Here is a 21,197-nt window from a genome sequence, read left to right on the forward strand (position 1 = left end):
TTTAAATGACTCTACTTGTTATAAAACTCTTAAAGTGCCCTGGTCTCACAAAATACACATATACTGCCAGAACTACAGATAACTATGTCCATCTTATTTTTTCCCCTGCTACCTTCACGCATGCTGTATCTGAATACAGAACTTTGCTCTTTAGACACTGCCTGACCTTGGCAACAGAAGGTTTTGTTTAGTTTTTCAGTGAATGTGCCTGATTGAGCATGATTCACATGTTTTCTTAGTGACTGCATGGGCTGCATGGGACATGGCTGTTTTTCCAAACTTGCTGTGATTCAATGGAATTCAGGCATTTTCATCTTGAACATCTGTGACTTGGGGAGGATCCATGTGTTTTCTCAATGAATATGAATGAAACTGGCAAGGGCCTCAGCGTTTCCTTCTTGCTTGTAATTATCACAGTATATAAATACACAGAGACTTTCTCAGAATGTGCCTAAGAAGATCTGACAAAATCTAGCTTTTGCTCAGCCCTGTCTCTGTCTACGTAAGGAAGCAAGTCAGACACAGTGGATACGATCTCCTGTGTCTCTCCTCCTGTGCATGCAGACAGACACGCGCACCAAGACTTCTAGACTTACTTTAGAACCAAATTCTCCCTCTTGCCTGGACATGTGGAACTGTTAGGCCCTAACAGTGCTGGAAAAAACACTTCTCTTCCCCTTCTCCTCCCCCGGGTGGATACATCAAGGACTGTTACATCAGCTTTGCCCCCTCCTCGGGGAATGGGCGCTCTGGCAGCGGTAGTTGGGTAGCTCTTCCGTGACTCGGAAAAGTGGCAAATAGCAGAACAGCTGCCCTGCCAGGTGCCCCTTCGTGGGAGAGGACCGAGCGATGGTAACTCCTCCTGCTACTTTATTGTCTTTGCCCTGATTTTACTTGTCTGTCCTAGGATGATTTTACTTTTCTCTGACCGACTGCCAGACTCTTGCCAGAAAGCTGAAATTAAGTTTGGTAAAGGAGCAGCGGGAACAGCAAGAGACTGGTAACTGTTGAAGTATTGTACTTAGCTTTCACGGGAAGACGGATGGCTGGTACTTAGCATTTATATGATGCTGTATATTCTCTGTGCCACTGAACACTAATTCATCGTTAGACCATTCCCAGTCAGATACGGGAGTCAGGAATAGTGAAAAAGGAAGGAAATTTGGTCTCGCTGACGCTGATGGAAGTTTCTACTTTAAAGCTTATTTCTGGTAAACACTTCCCCGCCTTGTTGAGCACTATTTACTGACCTAATGCTAGGATAACGAGCAAGCCTTTTCATGGAAAACGAGGACCGGAATATTAAAGCGAGAAAAATCCTTGCCGAACTGAGCAAACCCGTTTATCTTCGCAGATTTCCGTCTCATTTAAATTCTCCTCCTTCATGAGGCATGCCTCTGCATCTGGGGGCAGCCCGTGCGCTGGTCACCGCTTTCCCCCACCGGCAGCTAAGCCCGCCGGTTCCCCGGGGAACCCGTTCCGGCGAAGACCTCTCCCACCTCAGGGCGGCCCTAGAGCAACCCCTGCGCGACATGTCCGCGCGTGGGGACGCCGGCCCCCCGGGCGCGGGGTGGGCGGGCGGGCGGCGGCCCGGCAGCGCTGCGGGGGGCGGCGGGGCCCGGCGGGGCGGGGGCTGCGCGGGGCGGCGGGGAGCCGCCCTCCCCGCCCCCTCGCACAGGCTTGTCCTTCCCTGCACCGGCGGCGGCGTACGGGATTTCCTCCCGCGGCGGCGGGGCGAGGCCACCTGCCCGGCGGCGGCGGCGGCGGCGGGGAGCGGCGCGGCGCGGGCTGCCCGCGATGCCGGCTTAGCGGCGGAGCATGGCGCGGCGGCTGCGGGGCGGCAGGTGCCGGGGCGGGCGCGGCGGCGGTGCCCCGACGGGGCGGGCGCTGGCGCTGCTGGTGCCGCTGGTGCCGCTGTGGCTGTGCGCGGCGGGCGGCGGCGCGGCGGCGGTGTACAACCTCAGCCTGGCGGTGGACGAGGGGCTGCCGGCCGAGACGCTGGTGGGGGACATCCGCGCGGGGCTGCCGGCGGGCGCGGGGCCGCCGGGGGGCTTCCTGCTGTCGGAGGGGAGCGGCGAGTCGGCGGTGCTGGCGGACTTCCACGTCCAGCCGGAGACGGGCGTCATCCGCACGGCGCGGCGGCTGGACCGGGAGCGGCGGGCGCGCTACAGCTTCGCGGCGGCCACGCTGCGCGGCGAGGTGGTGCAGGTGGAGATCGCGGTCACCGACGTGAACGACCACCCGCCGCGCTTCCCGCGGGACTGCCTGCAGCTCAACGTCTCCGAGCTCAGCCCGCCCGGCACGGCCTTCCGCCTGCCGGCCGCCCGCGACCCCGACGCCGGCCGCTTCGGCACGCAGGGCTACGCGCTGCTGGAGGAGGGCGGCGCGGCGGGGGAGCCGCCGCTCTTCCAGCTGCGCTACGGGCGGCCGGAGCCGCTGGAGCTGGTGCTGCTGCGGCGGCTGGACCGCGAGCGGGCGGAGGCGCACCGGCTGGTGGTGGAGGCGTGGGACGGCGGCAGCCCCCGGCGCCGCGGCCGCCTGCGGGTGCGGGTGCGGGTGCTGGACGAGAACGACAACGCGCCCGCCTTCAGCCGCGGCGAGTACCGGGCGCGGCTGCGGGAGGACGCGCCGCCGGGCACCGCCGTCTGCCGCCTGCGGGCCACCGACCCCGACCTGGGCGCCAACGGCGAGGTGCGCTACGCCATCAACCGCCGGCAGAGCGACCCCGACGGCTACTTCGCGGTGGAGGAGCGCAGCGGCGTGCTGCGTCTCCGCCGCCCGCTGGACCGCGAGGCGCGGGCCCTGCACCGGCTGGTGGTGGAGGCGCGGGACGGCGGCGCCCAGCCCGAGGTCTCCAGCGCCCTCGTCTCCGTGGCCGTGCTGGACGTGAACGACAACCGCCCCGCCATCCGCCTGCTCTACCTCACCGAGAGCGGCGGCCCGCGGGTCTCCGAGGGGGCGCGGCCCGGCGACTACGTGGCCCGCGTCTCCGTCTCGGACGCCGACGAGGCCGGCGGGGCGGAGGGCGGCGGCGGCGGCATCGCGCTGGCCCTGCTGGGCGGCGACGGCGCCTTCGCGCTGCGGCCGGCCGGCGCCGGCGTCTTCTTCCTCTGCGTGGCGGGGCCGCTGGACCGCGAGAGCCGCGACCTCTACGAGCTGCGGCTGGTGGCCACGGACGGCGGCGCGCCGCCGCTCTCCGCCGAGGAGCCGCTGCTGCTGCGCGTCGCCGACCTCAACGACGAGGCGCCCGCCTTCCCGCAGCCCCACTACCGCGCCGCCGTCTCCGAGGCCGCCTCCCCCGGCACCGCCGTGCTCCGCCTCAGCGCCTCCGACGCCGACGAGCCGGGCTCGCCCAACGCCGAGGTGCGGTACGCGCTGGAGGGCGAGCCGGCCGCCCTGGCCCTGCTGCGCATCGACGCGCGGAGCGGCGCCGTCAGCACGCGCGCCCGCCTGGACCGGGAGCGGCAGGCGGCGCTGGAGCTGCGCGTGGTGGCGCGGGACGGCGGGCGCCCGCCGCGCGCCGCCGCCTGCCGCCTCAGCGTCCGCGTGGAGGACGCCAACGACAACGAGCCCCGCTTCGAGCGGCAGGTCTACCGCGGCCGCCTGCCCGAGCACGCCGCGCCCGGCCGCTGCCTCCTGCAGGTGAGCCTCCGCCCGGCCGCGGGAGGGCCCGGCGAGCCGGCTGCCGCCCGGAGTAGTCCCGCCGCGGCAGCGGGCGGCGCTGCCTTTGCTGCGGGCCCGGGCCGGTGCCGGAGGGGCCTTTGTTTCAGCTCCCTGCTGGGCGCGCCCCTCGGCCTCGCCGCTGCTGCCCTTACGGGCGGCGCCTGCGGGCGCTGCCGCCGCTCGGTAGCGCCTCGCTTGAACGCTGGCGCGAGCGCTGGGGCTCAGGTGACGGGTGCGTCGCCATGCTGTCGTCCTCGCCAGCGCCCTGACAAACACACTCCGCATCCCACAGGCCCTGTAGCGCGGGTAACGAGCGCAGAAGCTCAGGTCCTCAGCGAGCACTGAGCATCGGCTCGCGTGAAATCCCAGAGGGAGTTAAACTGCCCGTGATACTTTCGAGGACTCGAGATGCTCCTCGGAGTAAAATCAGAAAGAGTCGCCTCTGCGGGTCGGTGTGACCCGCGCTGGAGCAGAGAGGAGGCCAGGCAGTGGAACACAGAGGGGCCTGGAATTAAAAAGCGCTTCTGGGGCTTTGTCATATTTCCCGAGCTCTGTGCTAATGAAGAGAATCATTACACTCTGCCTTCGCGGAAACTGATTAATGCCGATAGAAAAAAATGCTCTACTTGTCCGTCAGAAACCCCTTTCTTCTTTGCCAGTGAGGCTGAATGGAGGCGTTGCAGGGCTGGGAGTTGCCAGGTAGCCCTTTTGCTTTTAGCTGGGAAGGACGTTTCAGAATTTATACCTTCGAACTGAGCAAACTCTTTCCCACCAGTAGAAGGTTCACAGCAGTTGATCCTAGGTGAAGGTACCAATGATTCAGAGTTTGTGCAGAAACTTACATGAATTTGGGGAAAACCCGCGCTTAAAGAGGAGACCTAGGGAGAGTTGCCATGTGTTTTCGCAGTACTTTTGAAGAAAAGCACTCTGTCTTTATCTCCGAGTGGCCTACTTAGTTTATTTATTTTTTAAAATCAGGAGTCATTGATGATGTTTTGGGTCTAACAATAATTTATTTCAACAAAACTAATTTCTCTCTTTTTTTTTTTTTTAATTGCACTCTGAGCTCAAAAAGCGCAGAATTTGCACAGCTCTAATAAAAATCAACCTGTAAAAAGTCTGGGAAGGTTGAGCTCGTGGAGCTTTTTCCTTCGCATCCCAAACTGAAAAGACAATCCCATCACTGCCCTTTCTTTTTCCTCCACCCCCGGGGAAAAAAAAAAGGATATCCTGCACCGGTGGCCCCGGGAGAGCCCAGGAGAAAGCTAAAACGTAGTTTTTAAGTTCACCTTCTCCCGGGGAGGAGCGAGGGGCCTTAGGGCAGCCCCGGTACCTGCAGGCGGGCGGGGGCGCGGGCGGGGGCGCGGACGGGGGCGCGGGCGCGCCGCCGGCGTCCGTGGTGCTGAAAGGCAGCGGGAGAGAAGCGGTCGGGGTGCACTGCCACGGCCGGGTACCGCGGCTGCGGTCGATGAATAGCGATTTCTTGCTTTTGATTGAATCAGATAGAAGCACCCTGAAGGATTCCTGAAGCGCTTTAAAGAAAATAACCTGTGATTGCGGTTTTATTATTTTTCTTCTTGTCGGTTTTGATACACTAATAGTGCAGAGTGTCTAGCAGGTCAGAGGTGTCACGTCCTGTGGGTATCATCCGTGGTGTACTGAATTTTGAAAGTGTCACCATGCTGCCATAATCCTGTTCAGAGGGTAGAAAGAAATAGTTAGGTCCTGGTGGCTGAATGATCAAACCTGGGAGGTTAAAGCTAAAGGTGAACGAGAATGAGGCACGAGAGATGCGTGTAGGAGGAACAGCAGGTGAGCATCCCATGGACTGCCAGGGAAGGAAGCTGGTGTTTCTACTTGTAGGTTGATCCTGGATCATCGTAGTGATGTCCAAGTTTCATACTGCATTGTACAGTAGGCTTAAGCTTTAAACATACCCACCTTTTAAACTTTAAACATACCTGCCTTTTAAAATTATCCTCGTACTTTTTCCCCCATTTTCCCTCTACTCAACCATCGTGAGCAGGAAAAGCTGTCATGAAGCAGGCGGCTTCATTTATGTTGCTCCAGAAGTTAGACCGAGTGATAAGAATGAAGAAAATAGTTTTTGGTTTGGCCAAGCTGTTTTTCAGGGTCTGTGGTATGAGTCCTGTCTCTAACTGGGCTCTTGAACTTAAAAGCTAGCATGAAAAGGAGGTAACCACGGACTCTGTTACTGATTGCTGCTCCTGGAGAACTGGAAACAAACCAAGACACTGAAGGAGGCTACTCATATCACCTAGTTTCCTCTGCTCCACAGCCCGGGGGGCAGCAGAAGAGGACTACAGTTGCTTATCACACATTTGTGATAAGCATTTGTGCTCTGTTTTATGTTCAGATCACAATCATAGTAGCTGGAAGTCATCTAAACCTTCCAGTCTTTCCCGTCTGCAAGCAGAGGGTCTTGCAGTAGTGCATCACTGAAGTCTTGTTCATTAGTAACCTTTGCTTGGGGACCAACTGGTGACGAACCATTGCTTTATACATCATGTGTCTAGAGCTTTCTGCCCTAGTGCTTTGCTGTAGCTCTGACCAGCCACTAAATACTGGGCAATTTATTCGCTTGTGTTCTTGACTGCATGTTGATAATAGGAGATTTATTTCCTTCTGGGAAATCTTTTACTCCTGCTGTGTTATTATTTAGGTTATCTTCATTCGCCCCCTACTCTCCACAAATCTAGCCCATAATGTGGGCTAGATTTATGAAGTGGATCAACTTGCATATGTCAGTCTTTTACCGGTTTCTCCTACTCTGTAGGAATTCACTGGTTAGAAGTCATGTGTAGATAACTGTGCACTTAGAAGTCATGGTTTTCAGCCACTTCTGAAAACACTGCTTTATTCCAGGCATACATGTGGGCTTTTCTGTGTTGACAAAAGGCTCTCCCTTCCAGTGCAGATTGACCAGTAAGGGAGAATCCGCATCCTGAAAAATAAGTGGAATTTGTTTGCATCAGCTAATATAAGAAAGAAATGTGGCAATGTAATGATTTAATCACTGGGGAAAATAACACAGGTGGAGATCAGAAATCTGAGCAGACAAATGGGAGACAGTCTAAATGAAGAAAAGGGAAAATCAATGGGAAAGTAATGGGTTATCGGACATTAGAAAGTAGAGCAAAGATATGCAGGGAAACACATAAGTAGATTTTTGAAGATGTTAACAGCGTTTATCACATTTTTGTACATTTTTGGATACTGAACTTCTGGTTTACTACCAGTTGTTAGAGACACACCTTTGTTAAAATCTAAGCTTACTGGTGGGGTAATTAAAAAGAAGCAAAACAAAAAAAGATATAGGCACAGGGAGGAAAAGGTGAACACAGTTGGAGAGAAATTGTAGACCAAGGCAATTTGCAGTAACAAAAGTGGAAGCAGCAGAAGCACTTGTTGTGTGATGTGATGCCAGCAGGTGTTTTAGTAATGCTTTGATTTTTGCAGATGTATCAACATCCCTACTTCTTCATGTAGAGGTACTGTATGTTATTTTTGAGTGGTCACTGGCCTTATGGATGACATTTCCTATTCAATTATTATGATGAACTTTCAGCATAATATGAATCTGTTTCCTGAAGATCTTCAGCATGACCTAGAAAGGGGATAAGATGGAGAAATGAGTGAGAACACCTTGGGCTTTCTGCTGTTTTTCTTACTATACCTTTCATCCCATTCTCAAGGACCAATGTGACTACAAATGCCTGTGGACTGTTTGTTGAGTGATGGTGATGATTATCTCCTATTTCTTCAGTCCTTGGTGTCAGCTTGGCAATTTTAGGTGGATTTAGCATCTGATGATGTATACCCCTGTGATGATTGCACCTCTGTGGCCTAAGAGTGAGGAGTGTGACAAAGTGTCTCTCTTCTGAGCCATTCTCTTAATCCTATGAATGAATTAGGGAATAAAGCTTTGCTATAGACCTGCCTTGCTAGCATAGGTTTAATTCTGATTACAAATTTTATTTTCAAGCTTTTTTGGGTGATTGCAGTGCTTCTCAATACTTGTTGTTATGGTTCTCTTTAGTACAATATGTTTCCAAATTACAGTACTGAGTTGCCAGGTTTGTCAGGATTTTTAGTCTTCTAGCTGAAGTGGCAATATATTATATTTCTCTCTCTCTCTCTCTCTCTCTCTCTCATGGACCAGGCTAAAACTTGATCTAAAGGGAAATAATTCAGCACATCAGGTTGACACCAGTTTTCCTTGTGTTGTACCTTTTACCTCGATGGGGTGGAAACACCCCGTTCTGTTTCGTATCCTGCAGGGACTCCTGCATAAAAGAGTATTTCTCCCTTATTGGGCTGTGCAGAGCTTATAGTTAGAAAGAGATTTGGTGACCATGGCAGCTCTCAGCTGAACTCATATTTTGAACTTAATGAAGGTGTTTATTTTGTGTTATACAGCATAGTACATTCTGTATATGTTTGGGGCTTGTAGGTTAAACTTGCTTCCACTGCCAGGGCACGCTGTAGCTTGTAAGGTACCCTGTGGCATAAATGTCATTCACTTTATACTGCACATGCATTCTCATGAAAAATATAACGAGTTATGTACCTGTAATTTCATCCTGAAGAGAACATTAATTGTCATGAATTAGTGACAGCCATGTCAGTAGTTTTTTACTAAATTTATTTTCTTTCATGGTTTATTAGAAAATACATGTTTATTGGCTTTAGACTCATCTCTGACAGAGCAGAGGAAGAGAAAAAACATATGTTATCTGTCAAATGATAAAGACCCATATGCATTCCACTGTTATGACAACTTGCACTTTTCTGGTCCATTAAGGAGGCTGTTTTAACTCACTGGTTAGAGCTCATCGGTTCCTATTTAACAATAACAGACTTCCTGATGCTGAGATTGTGGGGGGGTTTGTAAATGCAATGACAGCAAAGACAGATTTTGTTTACAGCTCTTAAAGCTAACCTAGGTATGCCAGAAATTATGGAATAATAAACCTGTGGGTTCTTAGAACATAATATTTAAAGGTATAATATATGTAAGAAAGATGCATGGGTTTTGAGCATTTTTTTTAAGCGCTTAGTATATTTGAGAGAAGTTGTTCATTCTTACTTGAAATACACCTTTCCAAGAGGTACATGCAGAATGAGAGAGTTCTAAAAAAGCAATTTTAACATGCACCTTTTCCTAATTTTTTTTCTGCCTTCTGCACAAGAAGAAAGAAAACTAAGAGGACAAAAAGGGATGGAGGATACATCCCTGCTGTGGGGGATGGAGGCTTAGAGACTGTAATCTGTCACTGAGCCACTGAGCAGGTAGCAGCATTGGCTGCAGACTGCATTTTTCTTCCTTTTCTTTCCCTGAATATTGAAGCAGGGAGCTAAAAGGACAGTCTTTTCTCTGATGGTTTTGGTTCTGGATCATTTAGTCCACACTGCAATTACTGAAACCAGAAATGAAGCCAGCAAACTAGGTTCACATAAGTTATAAAGAGCTATAAAATACAACTCATCCTAGTTAGGGGTAAGACAAAAACAAGCTAGAAGACATCAGGCCATGTATTCCTCATGAACTCCTCCTTGAGCTTTCCAGGTCTAATTTTCATTGCATCCGATTTAAAGAAGTCAGCTGCAGAAAAGACAGATTTTGTTTGTTGACTTAGAATGCTACTGTGTTTTAAAACTAATACAACTGACAACAGGAAGACCAAACCCCAGACTGAACTAGAAAAGAAATTTATCATCTAACCTATAACTATAATGCAAAACTATTTATTTTTTCATCCAATTCGTATTATTATTTCACTGAGTCTGAAAGCAGTTAACATATCATCATTTTTCTGTTAGGTATATGATTTTGTAGCAATTATTTCTTTCTAAATTCACAACAAATATCCCTTTGCACTCCAGAAGCCATTCCGTAGATTCTCAGTAGATTATAATAGCTTTGCGGCTATAAAATCACTTTTCATGGCTATGCACAATTAATAGATTACAGAATCTATTAATATGTAGCTTTAGAAGTATGGATGGTCTGGGCTCAGAGATTAATAAATGTCTCTGAAATCTGTCCAGTAGTCTGCTGATTGCATTGCTGAGCTGATTGCATGAAGGGAGAAAAATGAAAAAAATCAGAAAACAGTATATGATTTTAATAATTATTTTTAAGTAACTTTAAATGAATAGTATGTCTACATATTCTTTTGCTTAAGAATTCTAATTATGGTGCCCTTCTAGCTTTTTAACAATAGGAAAATGGTTCCATTTAATAATTGAATGTTTATAAGGATGGGAGTCTGTTCCTTGATGCAGTCCTTTCGGTGCCAGCATCCAACACTGAATGGATGCTTTGTAGATGTAAGAAGATCTGATCCCAAAAATGCAAGGATGTGAGAAATGGGAGGTGGAAGCCTTTGACTTTTGCTGCTGTTAGTTTGTAGTTACTCTTAAATGTGGCAAGTGTTACATTTTCAGTGTCCAACACCTACAAAAAACAGATCTCCGAAGGTAAGTAATTCCCCGCCGCCCATGTACTGAATCTACAGCTGTTTGCTAACTAAACCCACCACTCAGAGAACATATGAAACATTGAAACATCAAAAACATTGACAAGGAAACATTTGGCTTTTATTTGAGAATTAAAAATTATGTGCAAGTTTGAGAACAAAAACATTTTTAAAATTACTGCCAAAAATGACCTTTTTTCCCAGTTCTCAGGGAAGTCTTATAATTGACATCAGCAAGCTGGGTCTGGGAAGAAGGAAAGCTTGAAGGCTTGTGTGTGGCTATGTCTGAAATTGTACACACTTTGGTCTATAGCCATGACGAGAAAAGAGACATGCATGATAAAGGTATTGTTAGAGAAATTAGATGTATCCCTAGCTTTGGGGTAGTGGAAGAGGAGTAATGATATTAAATAGTCTTAATCATGTGCTTTATATTGCAGAGATCTCTATATTAAAATATTGGCTAAAAGACTACTCAGGGCACCAGTGGCAAACATAGAGTCCTTGAATACCTTTGGCTGCTAAGTTTGTAGAGTTTTATGCAGCATAACGAATAAACATTCAGTTACGTGTCCAGCAAATGTTCATTCACAGCCAGTGACCTTCTGGAGTAATGATTGTGAACTACTTTTTTTTAGATTGAAGGCATGCCAATTCAGAAATGTAGTGGTTTTGCTGGTGTTCACCTTTATACAAAGAGCTGACTTCAGCAGTTGTCTTATAATACACTCGAGCAAATTATTAATAAGCTGTAAATGGCTGGGTATCACCTGTCTGTTCATTTATCAAATATTAATGTCAGTTTATCATCCATATAGATTTTCATAAATTGCTAGGTCAGCAGAAGGCTTAGTCTTTCCTGGAAGGTTTTAAAGCATTGGGAAATAGATGAGTTAGGAATCTCTTAAGTTCCAGCTTACTATGCAAACAGATTGACACACTGCAGAATGAGCCTTTCTATTTTACTTCGCGGCTCAATTCATTCTTGAAAACAAACTTCTAATTGCATGCTGGAAAAACATCAATGATTTACAGAGCCTGCATTTCTCTTTTAAAATGCATGAGTTTGATTTAGAACCTAGTCAGAAGCTTTATGGGCTTCAATGTGCATGCAGATATCTTGGAGAAACTTGTTCTGCAGTGCATTAATGATAGTTTGTCTGAGCAATCCCTACTCCACATTCAGTGTAAACCAGTAAGTAATATGAACACTGCTGTAGCGAGGAGGGGGGTGCTCTGTCCAACTGATTATCCAAATCTTGCTGCAGGTGTCAACAGTATGGAGGCACAAATATCAGCTAACAAAACACTTGAGGGAAAATATCACACAGGTCACTTGGCACAGGTGTTACATGTAAGAACCTGTGTATGTATTGTATTGGACCAGTATCCCATCTAGCCCCATATGCTTTTTCTCATAGACACTAAAAGCGTACGCCCTGGACGAGTGTAAGAACACGGCAAACATACGTGAATCTTTCCCTCATGGATTCTTGGTGTTCAACCACTTTCAGCTCAAGGACATCCCAAGCAAGATAGAGTTTCTATGTGTTTCTAACCCTGGATTTTGGATTTTTTTTTTTGTGAAACATATCTAGTCCTCAGCCTTTCCCACGTATCATGAGCCACAATGTACTGTGGCAAGGGGTGTGCCGATCAGCTACCTGCTCTATGAGGAATCGCCCCTTTGCTTTGACCCTGGACACAGAGAGAATGATTGATCCTGACTACTCATGATTTCACACATCTATTATATCACCTCTCCATCTCATTTCCAGTACTCATTCTTGTTAGCTGAAAAAAAAAATAGCATTTGGCCAGCAGCTACTCTTGAATGCCGAATGCTGAAATGTGCCAGTGGTGAAAATATAAAATTAAGCCTTGTTTACAAAGGTGATATAGTAGAAGAAAGTTCACATTTTATAGAATTTGATAGAAAATAGTATCCTTGCTCTCAGTCTACGAAGAAAGTTTACTAATCTGTGTAAAAAAAAATCTGTGTAAAAGGCGTTTCTTTTAGGAGGAGTAATAGATTTTTAAAATACTACTTATAAATCACAGTTCATTCAGTCAGTTCTAAGCTCTTTGAGACTCCTCTATAAGAAGCTGTATGAAACTTCTCACCTTTTTGTACTGAACTGCTCTCCTATATAAATTTGTATATATAATTTTATATATAAATATATATAAATGTGCAGCAGATTAAACAGTTGTATCCTATCTAACACATACATGACCAAATGTAGTAACTGTCAGCATTTACAGTAACTGCTAATGCACCCTAATGCAGAACGGATGTTTGTAAGGACCTGTGTGCTGGCCGGCTATGCTTGGATGTAAAATCTCTGCCAATTCCTCTTGATAATTACTTGGTTAGGGTTTTCAGGGCACTGCAGGAACTATGTACCAAAGTAGGCGGATTACTGATGAAATTGTGCTGTGTACAAAGTCAATTCCTATTCCTCACTCAGTCCCATTTAAATCAAGTAGCGTAAAGAAAGTTTTAACTAGGCTTTCTTTATGTGGGTAAACTTGACAGTAGAACCCAAAGCCTCACTCTTCATGGTAGCATCTGACAGTGAGAGTTAGCAGAACATGTTTTAAGGGACGATGCTTATGTTGCAACCCTTTTTTGTTCCTATTTCCTCACTTCCACAAGCTTCCCATTGATATGTGGTTACTCTAGATGGATCAAATCTATGGACTTTGAAGTAGTGCTTTGTTTAGAAGTGGGTTTTCGTTCTGTAACTGAAAGTACAGCATTAGAGACACAGCTCTAGGTTCTGTCTCTTCCTCTGCTTTGCACTAAATGAAAACAAGCATTGCATTTATGCCAGACTTTACTAGCTCCGTTTCCTGCTGGATACAACTTAAAATAAAAATCAGGATACTGTTATGCCTATTTACTTGTGCTCCCAGGCTGCACTGCTTTAAGCATAAAACTGTTGCAGTACCAACAATATTTGCTGTAATAAAAGGAAATGTACTAACTTCCAGCCTTGACAGATGTCTCCATCTCCTGCACTGACCTTGTGTAAAGTGTTTTTGTCTCCTTCCCCCTCCCTGTCCCCAGCTACTTCCCTCATGCAGAGAATTAGGTTGTCATGCTTATGTCTGCTCCATTTCCACTGGCTTGTGCCTACATCTGGTACTGGGAAAGGGGTAACAGGAAGGGCAGTTTTTTTAACTAATGTCTGACTAAACATATGCGAGACAAACAACTTGTGTATGCCCTGTTTTTTTTCACAGTTATAAACAAACACATATGGTTTAACGCAGTGTCCAAGGAACTGGATGTGTCTTACCAGTCAGGGAAACTGCTGGAGATGACTGCATTCAGCCTCTGGTACATTACCTTCTGCATGACCTTTTGTTTTCCAATGTGTAAAACCCCAATAAATACAATTTTATACTACACATTCAGTTTCTCCTGCTATGTTTTGTAGTTGCTTTGAATTCTGAACTCATGTCCAGACATACCAGAGTAATGATTTACCAAAGCCTTTTCTCCCAAGTGTTCTTCTGTGGTATGGCTGCATTGATAATAGACCTTTTGTTTGTATGAAACTATGTTTTCTCATAGACCGTTATTAGTCACAGGTATATTGATATCTTTATCTCTGCTTCCGTACACAAATGGGGTTACATATCAAACATTCTCCATAGATATATAGGCACCTAATTATTTTTACTTAGGGATACACTTTTAATCTTTCATAGGCTATTGCCTTGGACATTTATCCAGTTTGATTCTGTAAGAAATTCCCAACATTTTTATTAATTAGCTAATTTTATGGATACGTTTCAGTTTGGTACTTTTATCACTATGATGCTTAATGACATTTCTGTAGGATCGATGTGCACTTACATGGGCATGGACTCAATAAAGCATGTCATTCGTTCTCTTCTGAAAAGATTTTCAGTTGTCTTAAGATGCTCCAAAACAGAGGAGAATAAGCTCTTTGAGACAAAGATTATCCCTTTGTTAATGCTTATACTGTACATTGTACCACAAGTGCATGCTGTATAGATAGGTTTTTTGGTGTATTATTAGAAAATATGTTAATCTCAAGAATGTATCAACACAGAATTTAAACCTTAAAATTTGCAGTTATGTTTAGGAGAAGGGGAGCAGTAACCTGAATGTACCATCTAAACACTTGCTTAGTTTTCAACAGGTTGGTTCCCGTTTTGAATGTTTTGTGTACTGTACTGTTACTCTTGCTCATGAAGACATTGAATAGAATCTGATTTTACAGCATTTTGAGAAATGAAATCACTGAAAGCACTTCAGATTTCTTGGGGAATGCTGTGCTTACGCTTGTAGTTACTCTAGTGTGGTTCTGGGGTGGCTTTTAGCACCAGTAGTACCAAGGGTCAGTCGGTGTTCGGAGCCCCGTCAGGAACCAGTCTATGCTCATGATGCAAAAATAGGACAGGGCAAAAATTGCTCAAATGGAAGATTGGCTGTTTAACTTGGAGCGCAAGATTCAGTAATGCTGGATTTTAAAAATGACCGAACCTGGTAATTCCTGCCTGCCTTCTGCTTTGTGTAGATCTATAAGCCTGTGCAAAGTAAGTGTAAAATGCTACCATATGGTAATACTATACAACAACATCGCGCCAATTGATGGCTGCACAAGTTGTGAGGCAGTGGGGAACTGGGAGGCTCTTTTCAAAAAAGCTTTTGTTGCACAAGCATACAGGGAGTTTATGAACATAAGCCGCAATGAAATCAGCCACGACTTGTTCTTTGGGGGGTTTTCAGGTTCTCTGGATTTTGAAAATCCCAACTAATTTAATGTGTGTCTGTGGGTTTCTGAGGGGGAGAGAGAGCGCTGTATGCATGACGCTGTAGGAGCAAGGGGATGAAATAAACTCCAATACAAATGTGACCCGCTTTCCCAGAGCACAGAACTTCTTCTTAATGTAACATTTTAAAACAATATGTGCTGCCATCGCATTATCCCCAAAAGTTTAATTTGAAAACAAAGTCACAACTTAGAAAATTCTTTTTCCTTTGGATTTACGTTTGTATAATTTTTAAAGGATCTAAGACAGAGCGTTTCATTCTGGTTTTAAAAAGAAAGAAGAAAGGCAAAACCCCATATATTTGGCCTCTCTTGTTTGTTTGTTTGTTTGCTCCCTTTTGTTACTATTAAAGTAAAACTCCATATCCTGGAATTTGTTTCTTTACTTTTTTTAGCTTCTTTGAAGTTGATGTCTTTAGCAATAATTTTGGCAGTGCTGCAGTCTTATAATTATTTTGCTCTGATACCAGGCTGCTTTTGTGTTCTCTTTCCATTTGAAAAAAACAAACCCCAAATACCAAATATCTTAGGTTTGTAATTTGCAATTGAAGAAGTAAGGTTTAAATTTTCATGGAACTAATCAATGAGTACTTTTTTTTTTTAATTTTAATCTCTATTTGTGCCTGTATCTGAGGAGGGGGAAAAGACTTGACAGTTGAAACACACTTTTTTGAAAGGCCGATTGCTTTTAATTTTCAGAAATGTTTGTCTGAAGGGAGGACCCAAGCCAATATTTGGGAGTTAGACCAGAACACGTATTACATTTCCAGAACCCTGCGGTTATGGGACACAAGTTATCCGACAGTTTCTAAAACTCTGTTGTTGAAATGCCATGTTGAAAAACATTTATGTTTCCTGGGAGATTTTTGATGTCTATTGTATCTTATTGGAGGCCACTTAAAGCGTACTTTTTGAGACTTTGATTTTATGCTATGGCATTATTTTCAGTTGCTCATAATGGAAACCATGTTTTAGGCCTATGAGCATGCACTAAATAGTGGTTATTTCTCCTAGAAAGTGTGGATGAAAGTTAGAAACATTGCCGGGGATTATCAGGTGCAAATCTCAGTACCCACCATCCCCAAGGGCTCCCAGTGACTACACCTCCCCTTGCCCACCCCACATTTCTGGAAGCGGAGCAGAACTGCTGCGCTTTCTGAAATGCATGGGCAGGCAGGTGTTTTCATCAAGCCTCTGGCTCTAGCTGGACCGCCGGACCTCTCTTCCCATTATCTGTACTCGGTATTTTCCAAATGGGAACTGACAAGTTATTTGCACAGGATTGTTAATACTTAACTGGTAATATCTCACCTAAATCAGGTTGCATTTGTCTTTTTTTAGGCTGGATCACTTTGACTCATAGTCATCCATGTATTTTTTTTCCTCCTCTTCAGTTTCCAATGAATAAATTCCCAGCTTACAGCAAAAATAATAGTTTGTTGGTATGTAATTTCATATTTTGTCATTCTATTTTTATTACTTCGGTCTTCTAGTTCTTCTGTATAAAGATCCTCTTGATCTTCTACATTGACAGCGCTTTCTAGTTTCAGGAACTGGTGAATGTTATTGAAGTGCTTCTAATCTGTTTTTTTTCTGGTTAATGAAGACTTCACAAGCTGGTTATCAATACAACCAAGCCATTTGTTACTTCCCTTTTTCAAGACTTCTTGTTTTAATTTCTTCTTTACCTAGTTTCTTACCATATGATTCTTTGACTAATAGCTGTGTTGTCTGTACTAAATAAAATGTAAAGAAATGTGATTTCCATTGGTCGCTTTACTAAATCCAGATCAACTTACTTGTGTGTCTAGAAAAATCTGTTATTGAAAGGATACTGAGGTACTTGGCAAAACGTTTTATTTTATCTTCTGTCTTCTCTTTATTCTTTGAAACTTGTTCTAAAATTTCTATCTGTTTAGGTCAGGCTGATAGGACTGTAGTGCCCACATTCAGTTGTTCTTTTCTAAATGTAGTCCCTCCATTTGATATTTTCAGGAGAGATGGTTTCATTAAGATCTAGAATGGTTACGGCTGCAAGCTTGTAGTTTTATTTGTAAGTTCTTTAATAGTTCTAGGTTGGGTCCTCCCACTTTGAATGCTGTTTGAATTTTAACTTTAAGATGCATAACTTCCATTCCCGTATTCTCCCTCTAGTTACGATGTCCGTGATCATTGCTGATGGCAGAAGTGAGGAAGGTACTCCTTCAGCTCTAGCACAATGGCCAGTTTTAACAGCGTGCTATCTTCTCATCTTAGCACACCCATTTCTGCTTATTCTGTTCTGTTCATGGATACCTATATATTTTTATCATGATTGACTGAAGTCCCAGACTTCTCTCATATCCAACCCCCTTTTTAAATTTAACTGTTCTTTTTTAACATCATGTATTTATCACTTAAAAACTTTGAGATACAGACTAACTGTTGTTTATTCGTCTGTTTATTTTAAACAAGTTATAATTACATGGTCTGAAGTATTCATGTCCAATGGCTTTATTATTTTCATTGATTTGTGAGTCTCTGAGAAGTTAAAGCTCCTCATAAAGAAATGATTCCTCGTGATATTCTTTTTCCAAGAGCATTATAATTCTCTCTGTATATCTTCAAATCTAACCCTGGGGCCGAGGAGGCCTATAGCAGATACTCAGCTTTATTCCATGTGATGCTGGGGAAAAAATCCACCGAACAACATATCCTCTGAGCATTAGCTCAACACTTCACAGCTGTTAAAATCTCATCTTCTTGCTCTGAGGACTAACCATCTATGTTTCTCTTGGCTCATAGACTTGTATGTGAATTCATTGTTGTTTTTTTTTTTTTTAATAACATACGGGTTAACTGGGGTTGCTAGTAGAGTTCCTCCTGTGGTGGGACATTTCACTGGCTGATGTGTTAGGGATTTATTTCGTTAGGCCACTCAGTCTTTAAGCCCCTGGAATCTGAACCTCCGTGGAGTCTCTAAGCACCTTCTGGAGATACCATAAATCTTTCAAATGACTGTTGGGATTCAGCCCAGCTCCTTTTGGCTTCTGCACCTTCCGGGTTTTCTTCATAACAAAGGTTTTCTCACATTTTGTTCTCACGTGAATCTTACGTGTCTCCAATTAAATAAGACCACATCTTCTTTCTCCTCACTGAAAATTACTGAGATTGCCCCCTATGTAGGCTCTTCTTTCAAGTCTTTTTAATCTTGTGTTTTATCTGCTCTTAGTGAATTTTTCTTGCTTGGGTATTCTCCGCTCTCTCCACTTCCTCCTTGTGGACAAGCAGGAGAAAACTCATTCCTGACTTTATTCAGCCTCGCCCAATGAAGCAATTGTTATTCTCAATTGCCAGTAATTCTGTCTGGTTGGGGTGGTATGGCTGGAAATGATGTGTATGAGAGTTATTTGATGAAAAAACAATATTTATAAAACAATTCCCAAATGTCAGACAAAGTTCATGAGTTGTTTACAGGGAAGATTCCTGGACTGTCACAGTGAGTGTGGATATTCTCACTGTGCAGTACTAAAACTGCTTTTCTTGGGTAGAATTGTTAATGAAGCCTTCAGAGAGCCTCAAGAGGCAGACAGTCATCTGTCATATTCCTCATCCTACTTTTAAAAATGCTCTAGAAAATTCAGGACTTCTGAATATTTAGAATATCTGTAATCCCTTTTAGAATTAATATTTATTGGATTAAATAAGATGCATCCCTAAAAAGCAAGAAATAGCAACTGTGACTGGGGAGAATGAACATCTCAGTCCTATTCCTCTTGCATCTGTGAAGTTCTTGAGTGTGAGTCTGAGATCTTTGGTGGCTATAATTCAGCCTGCTTTTGTTTATAACTTTGCTGTTGCATGTACCAAATGGGAGAAAAGAAGACCCAAGTAATTAAAGTACTGATGGAAGATAAAAACAGTCGTAAGGTGTAAGAAGGAGGCAGACTAACAGAGACAGAGATGAGACTGGAATATTAAGCTGCCATCAGCAGTAGCCAGGAAAAAAGGCATTTTGTCATTGTCATGACTTGGTGGTCAGAAGAGAAAGATGACCAAAGCTAAGGGGAACGTGATGAATTGTCTCTGAAGAGAGTCCTGCGGAGTGTTTAGGTTTGTGTGAGTTGTGTTGCAAGTATATGCGATTACTGTGCTTAAAATACTTGAAAGGAAAAAAGAAAGAATTTTAGTTTGGGGATGAATGCTGTTGTGAGAGTTTCACATGGTCGATAGGATTCAAGTAGTGCTGCGAACTGCCAGAAATTCGATTAAGCTTTCAGAGTAAAAGGATGTTATCAGTTTTCCTTCTGTATGTAATTGAACACTGTCAATGTGAAGGACTCTCACCCAGAACAGCTGTGTTACGAAGTTAAGGATTTGTGCAGATGGTTTTGTAATGACATGAAGCTACATATGATTAGCATTAAATATACTGGTCTCCAGACTGATCTACAGAACACACTTCTAGCTGTGAGACAGGAACTGACCATCAGTTGCAGCAGCATCTTTTGGAGAGAGTCACAGGCACAGGCACTTCACGTGCTCCGTATGCTCTGGTCATTGAAAACACAACAATGTAAGAGTGTAGGTGTATGAGGCTTCTGTTTGATACAAATTTCCATTGTGTAACAAACTGTGATCTAAAAACAAATTCTGCAGTGAGTGGGTGGGGAAAAGGAGAGTAAAGCACTTCAGGGAGGAGATTTCCTCTAAAGTAGTCAATAGTTTGTGGCAAACCACAGAAGGGGACATGCTGACAAAGTGATAGGCAGGCTGGCTTATTTTTGTTTCTTGCTGTAAAAAGGTCCATTTCCAGAGGCAGATGTTAAGCTGATAGCCCCATTTAATACCAGATACACCTGGAACACTTTCTTCTCTTTAGACATCTGCGTGCTTTTTACCAAGTATATGGCAATCTGTCTATTCAAGATTCTTGTCATATTCTTTTGCAAAAATAAAGTGGTAGTGTTACTTCTCCTTTAAAAGATAATGAAAATGGGATTCAATCAGATACGGAAGCATAACTTGAGCTCTAGTTATTTGGATACTCTTGATTAAAATGTGAACTTCAAGAGCACTTTTTTGCATATAACTCCTCTAGAATTATTCTGCTTGCTGGAATAGTACACATCCTCCTCATATGTGCAGTCATTGTAGACCTTCTTGCAAACTGTAATGTAGTACACAGATTTAGATATTGGGAACATCGTGTGTATTTGTGACAATTCCAGGAGGATTTTATATCTTCAGAGAGTTCGTAGGCTGTAAGCATATTAATCTCTTCTAGCTGCGGCATCAATAATATAGATAATCTTCATGTGATAAACTATTCAAAAACTTAAAATACAAACATTAATTTGGTAAAGCCATCTTTAATTTGTTCTTTCAATCTATGTGTTTTGGGGTAATTTATCAATTTTCAGTAACTCCAGCACCATCAGTCAGAAGTTCTTTTAGGTGAATTTTTTGGATCATCATTATGGTTTTGACATTTAGACCAGCAGCACAGAATAAGTAGTAGCAGGATTAGGCTGTTATTGATATCTTCTCTGGTTCACATCCCCAGAGCCATGGCTTCTGTTGGCTCTTTTATCAATCACACTTATTCTGGTTCAGTGCTTCAGATCTTATCCTGCCTTGTCTGACCTGAAAAATTAAGACAGGCTTTCAGTTAGAATGAACCTGAATTTTATTTTATTGCTTTTTTCTATTTCAAATTAAATATGAAATTAACAAGGTGTTGCAGGCTGAATGAAACATTAACATTATTTGGAAATAAAGCAAATTTTTTTGATCCTTCAAGGAAAGCAAAGAAATTAATAAAGTAAATGTTCTCTCTTTTTTTCTGATAGCTCAGTTGTTAATTCACTCATATAGGGACTGAGGCAAAAATCAAGCTCCCATTTCCTGTTTTCTGGAAGGGGGTGTGTGGTATCTATAAGTGAAGGCTTTTCCTGATCATTAAAAACAGACACAATTCAGACTATATTTTCCATAATCACAGCTGTAGGCTTGTGTTTGGAAAAGATTTCTAGTCTTGAAGGTGTTCTTAATCCTTGTGATATTATTCTGGTGAGACACTGTAGCATGCCAGGAAGTTTCCCAGGGAACTGATGATAAGAAAACCAGAACATGGAATTCATCTTGCGGAAATAAGACCTAAGAAAGGAAAGTTGAAAGAGAAAGAAAAGTCCTGGACAGTAAAGCAAAGTTCTCTTTCATAAAGGAGAGGTTACTGTGA

The 21,197-nt window shown here is 44.3% G+C and overlaps 1 protein-coding gene across 1 annotated transcript in view; it reads left to right on the plus strand.

Moving 5' to 3' along the window:
- The first annotated feature begins 1,818 nt into the window (after positions 1-1,818).
- Positions 1,819-21,197, plus strand: part of DCHS2 (dachsous cadherin-related 2) — a 122,286-nt gene continuing 102,907 nt past the window's right edge. The window contains exon 1 of the mRNA XM_075500499.1: positions 1,819-3,642. Coding sequence (XP_075356614.1) covers positions 1,819-3,642 — 1,824 coding nt within the window. The remainder of the gene's footprint in view (positions 3,643-21,197) is intronic.

Source organism: Mycteria americana, chromosome 4, assembly GCF_035582795.1.
Source record: "Mycteria americana isolate JAX WOST 10 ecotype Jacksonville Zoo and Gardens chromosome 4, USCA_MyAme_1.0, whole genome shotgun sequence".
NCBI lineage: Eukaryota > Metazoa > Chordata > Aves > Ciconiiformes > Ciconiidae > Mycteria > Mycteria americana.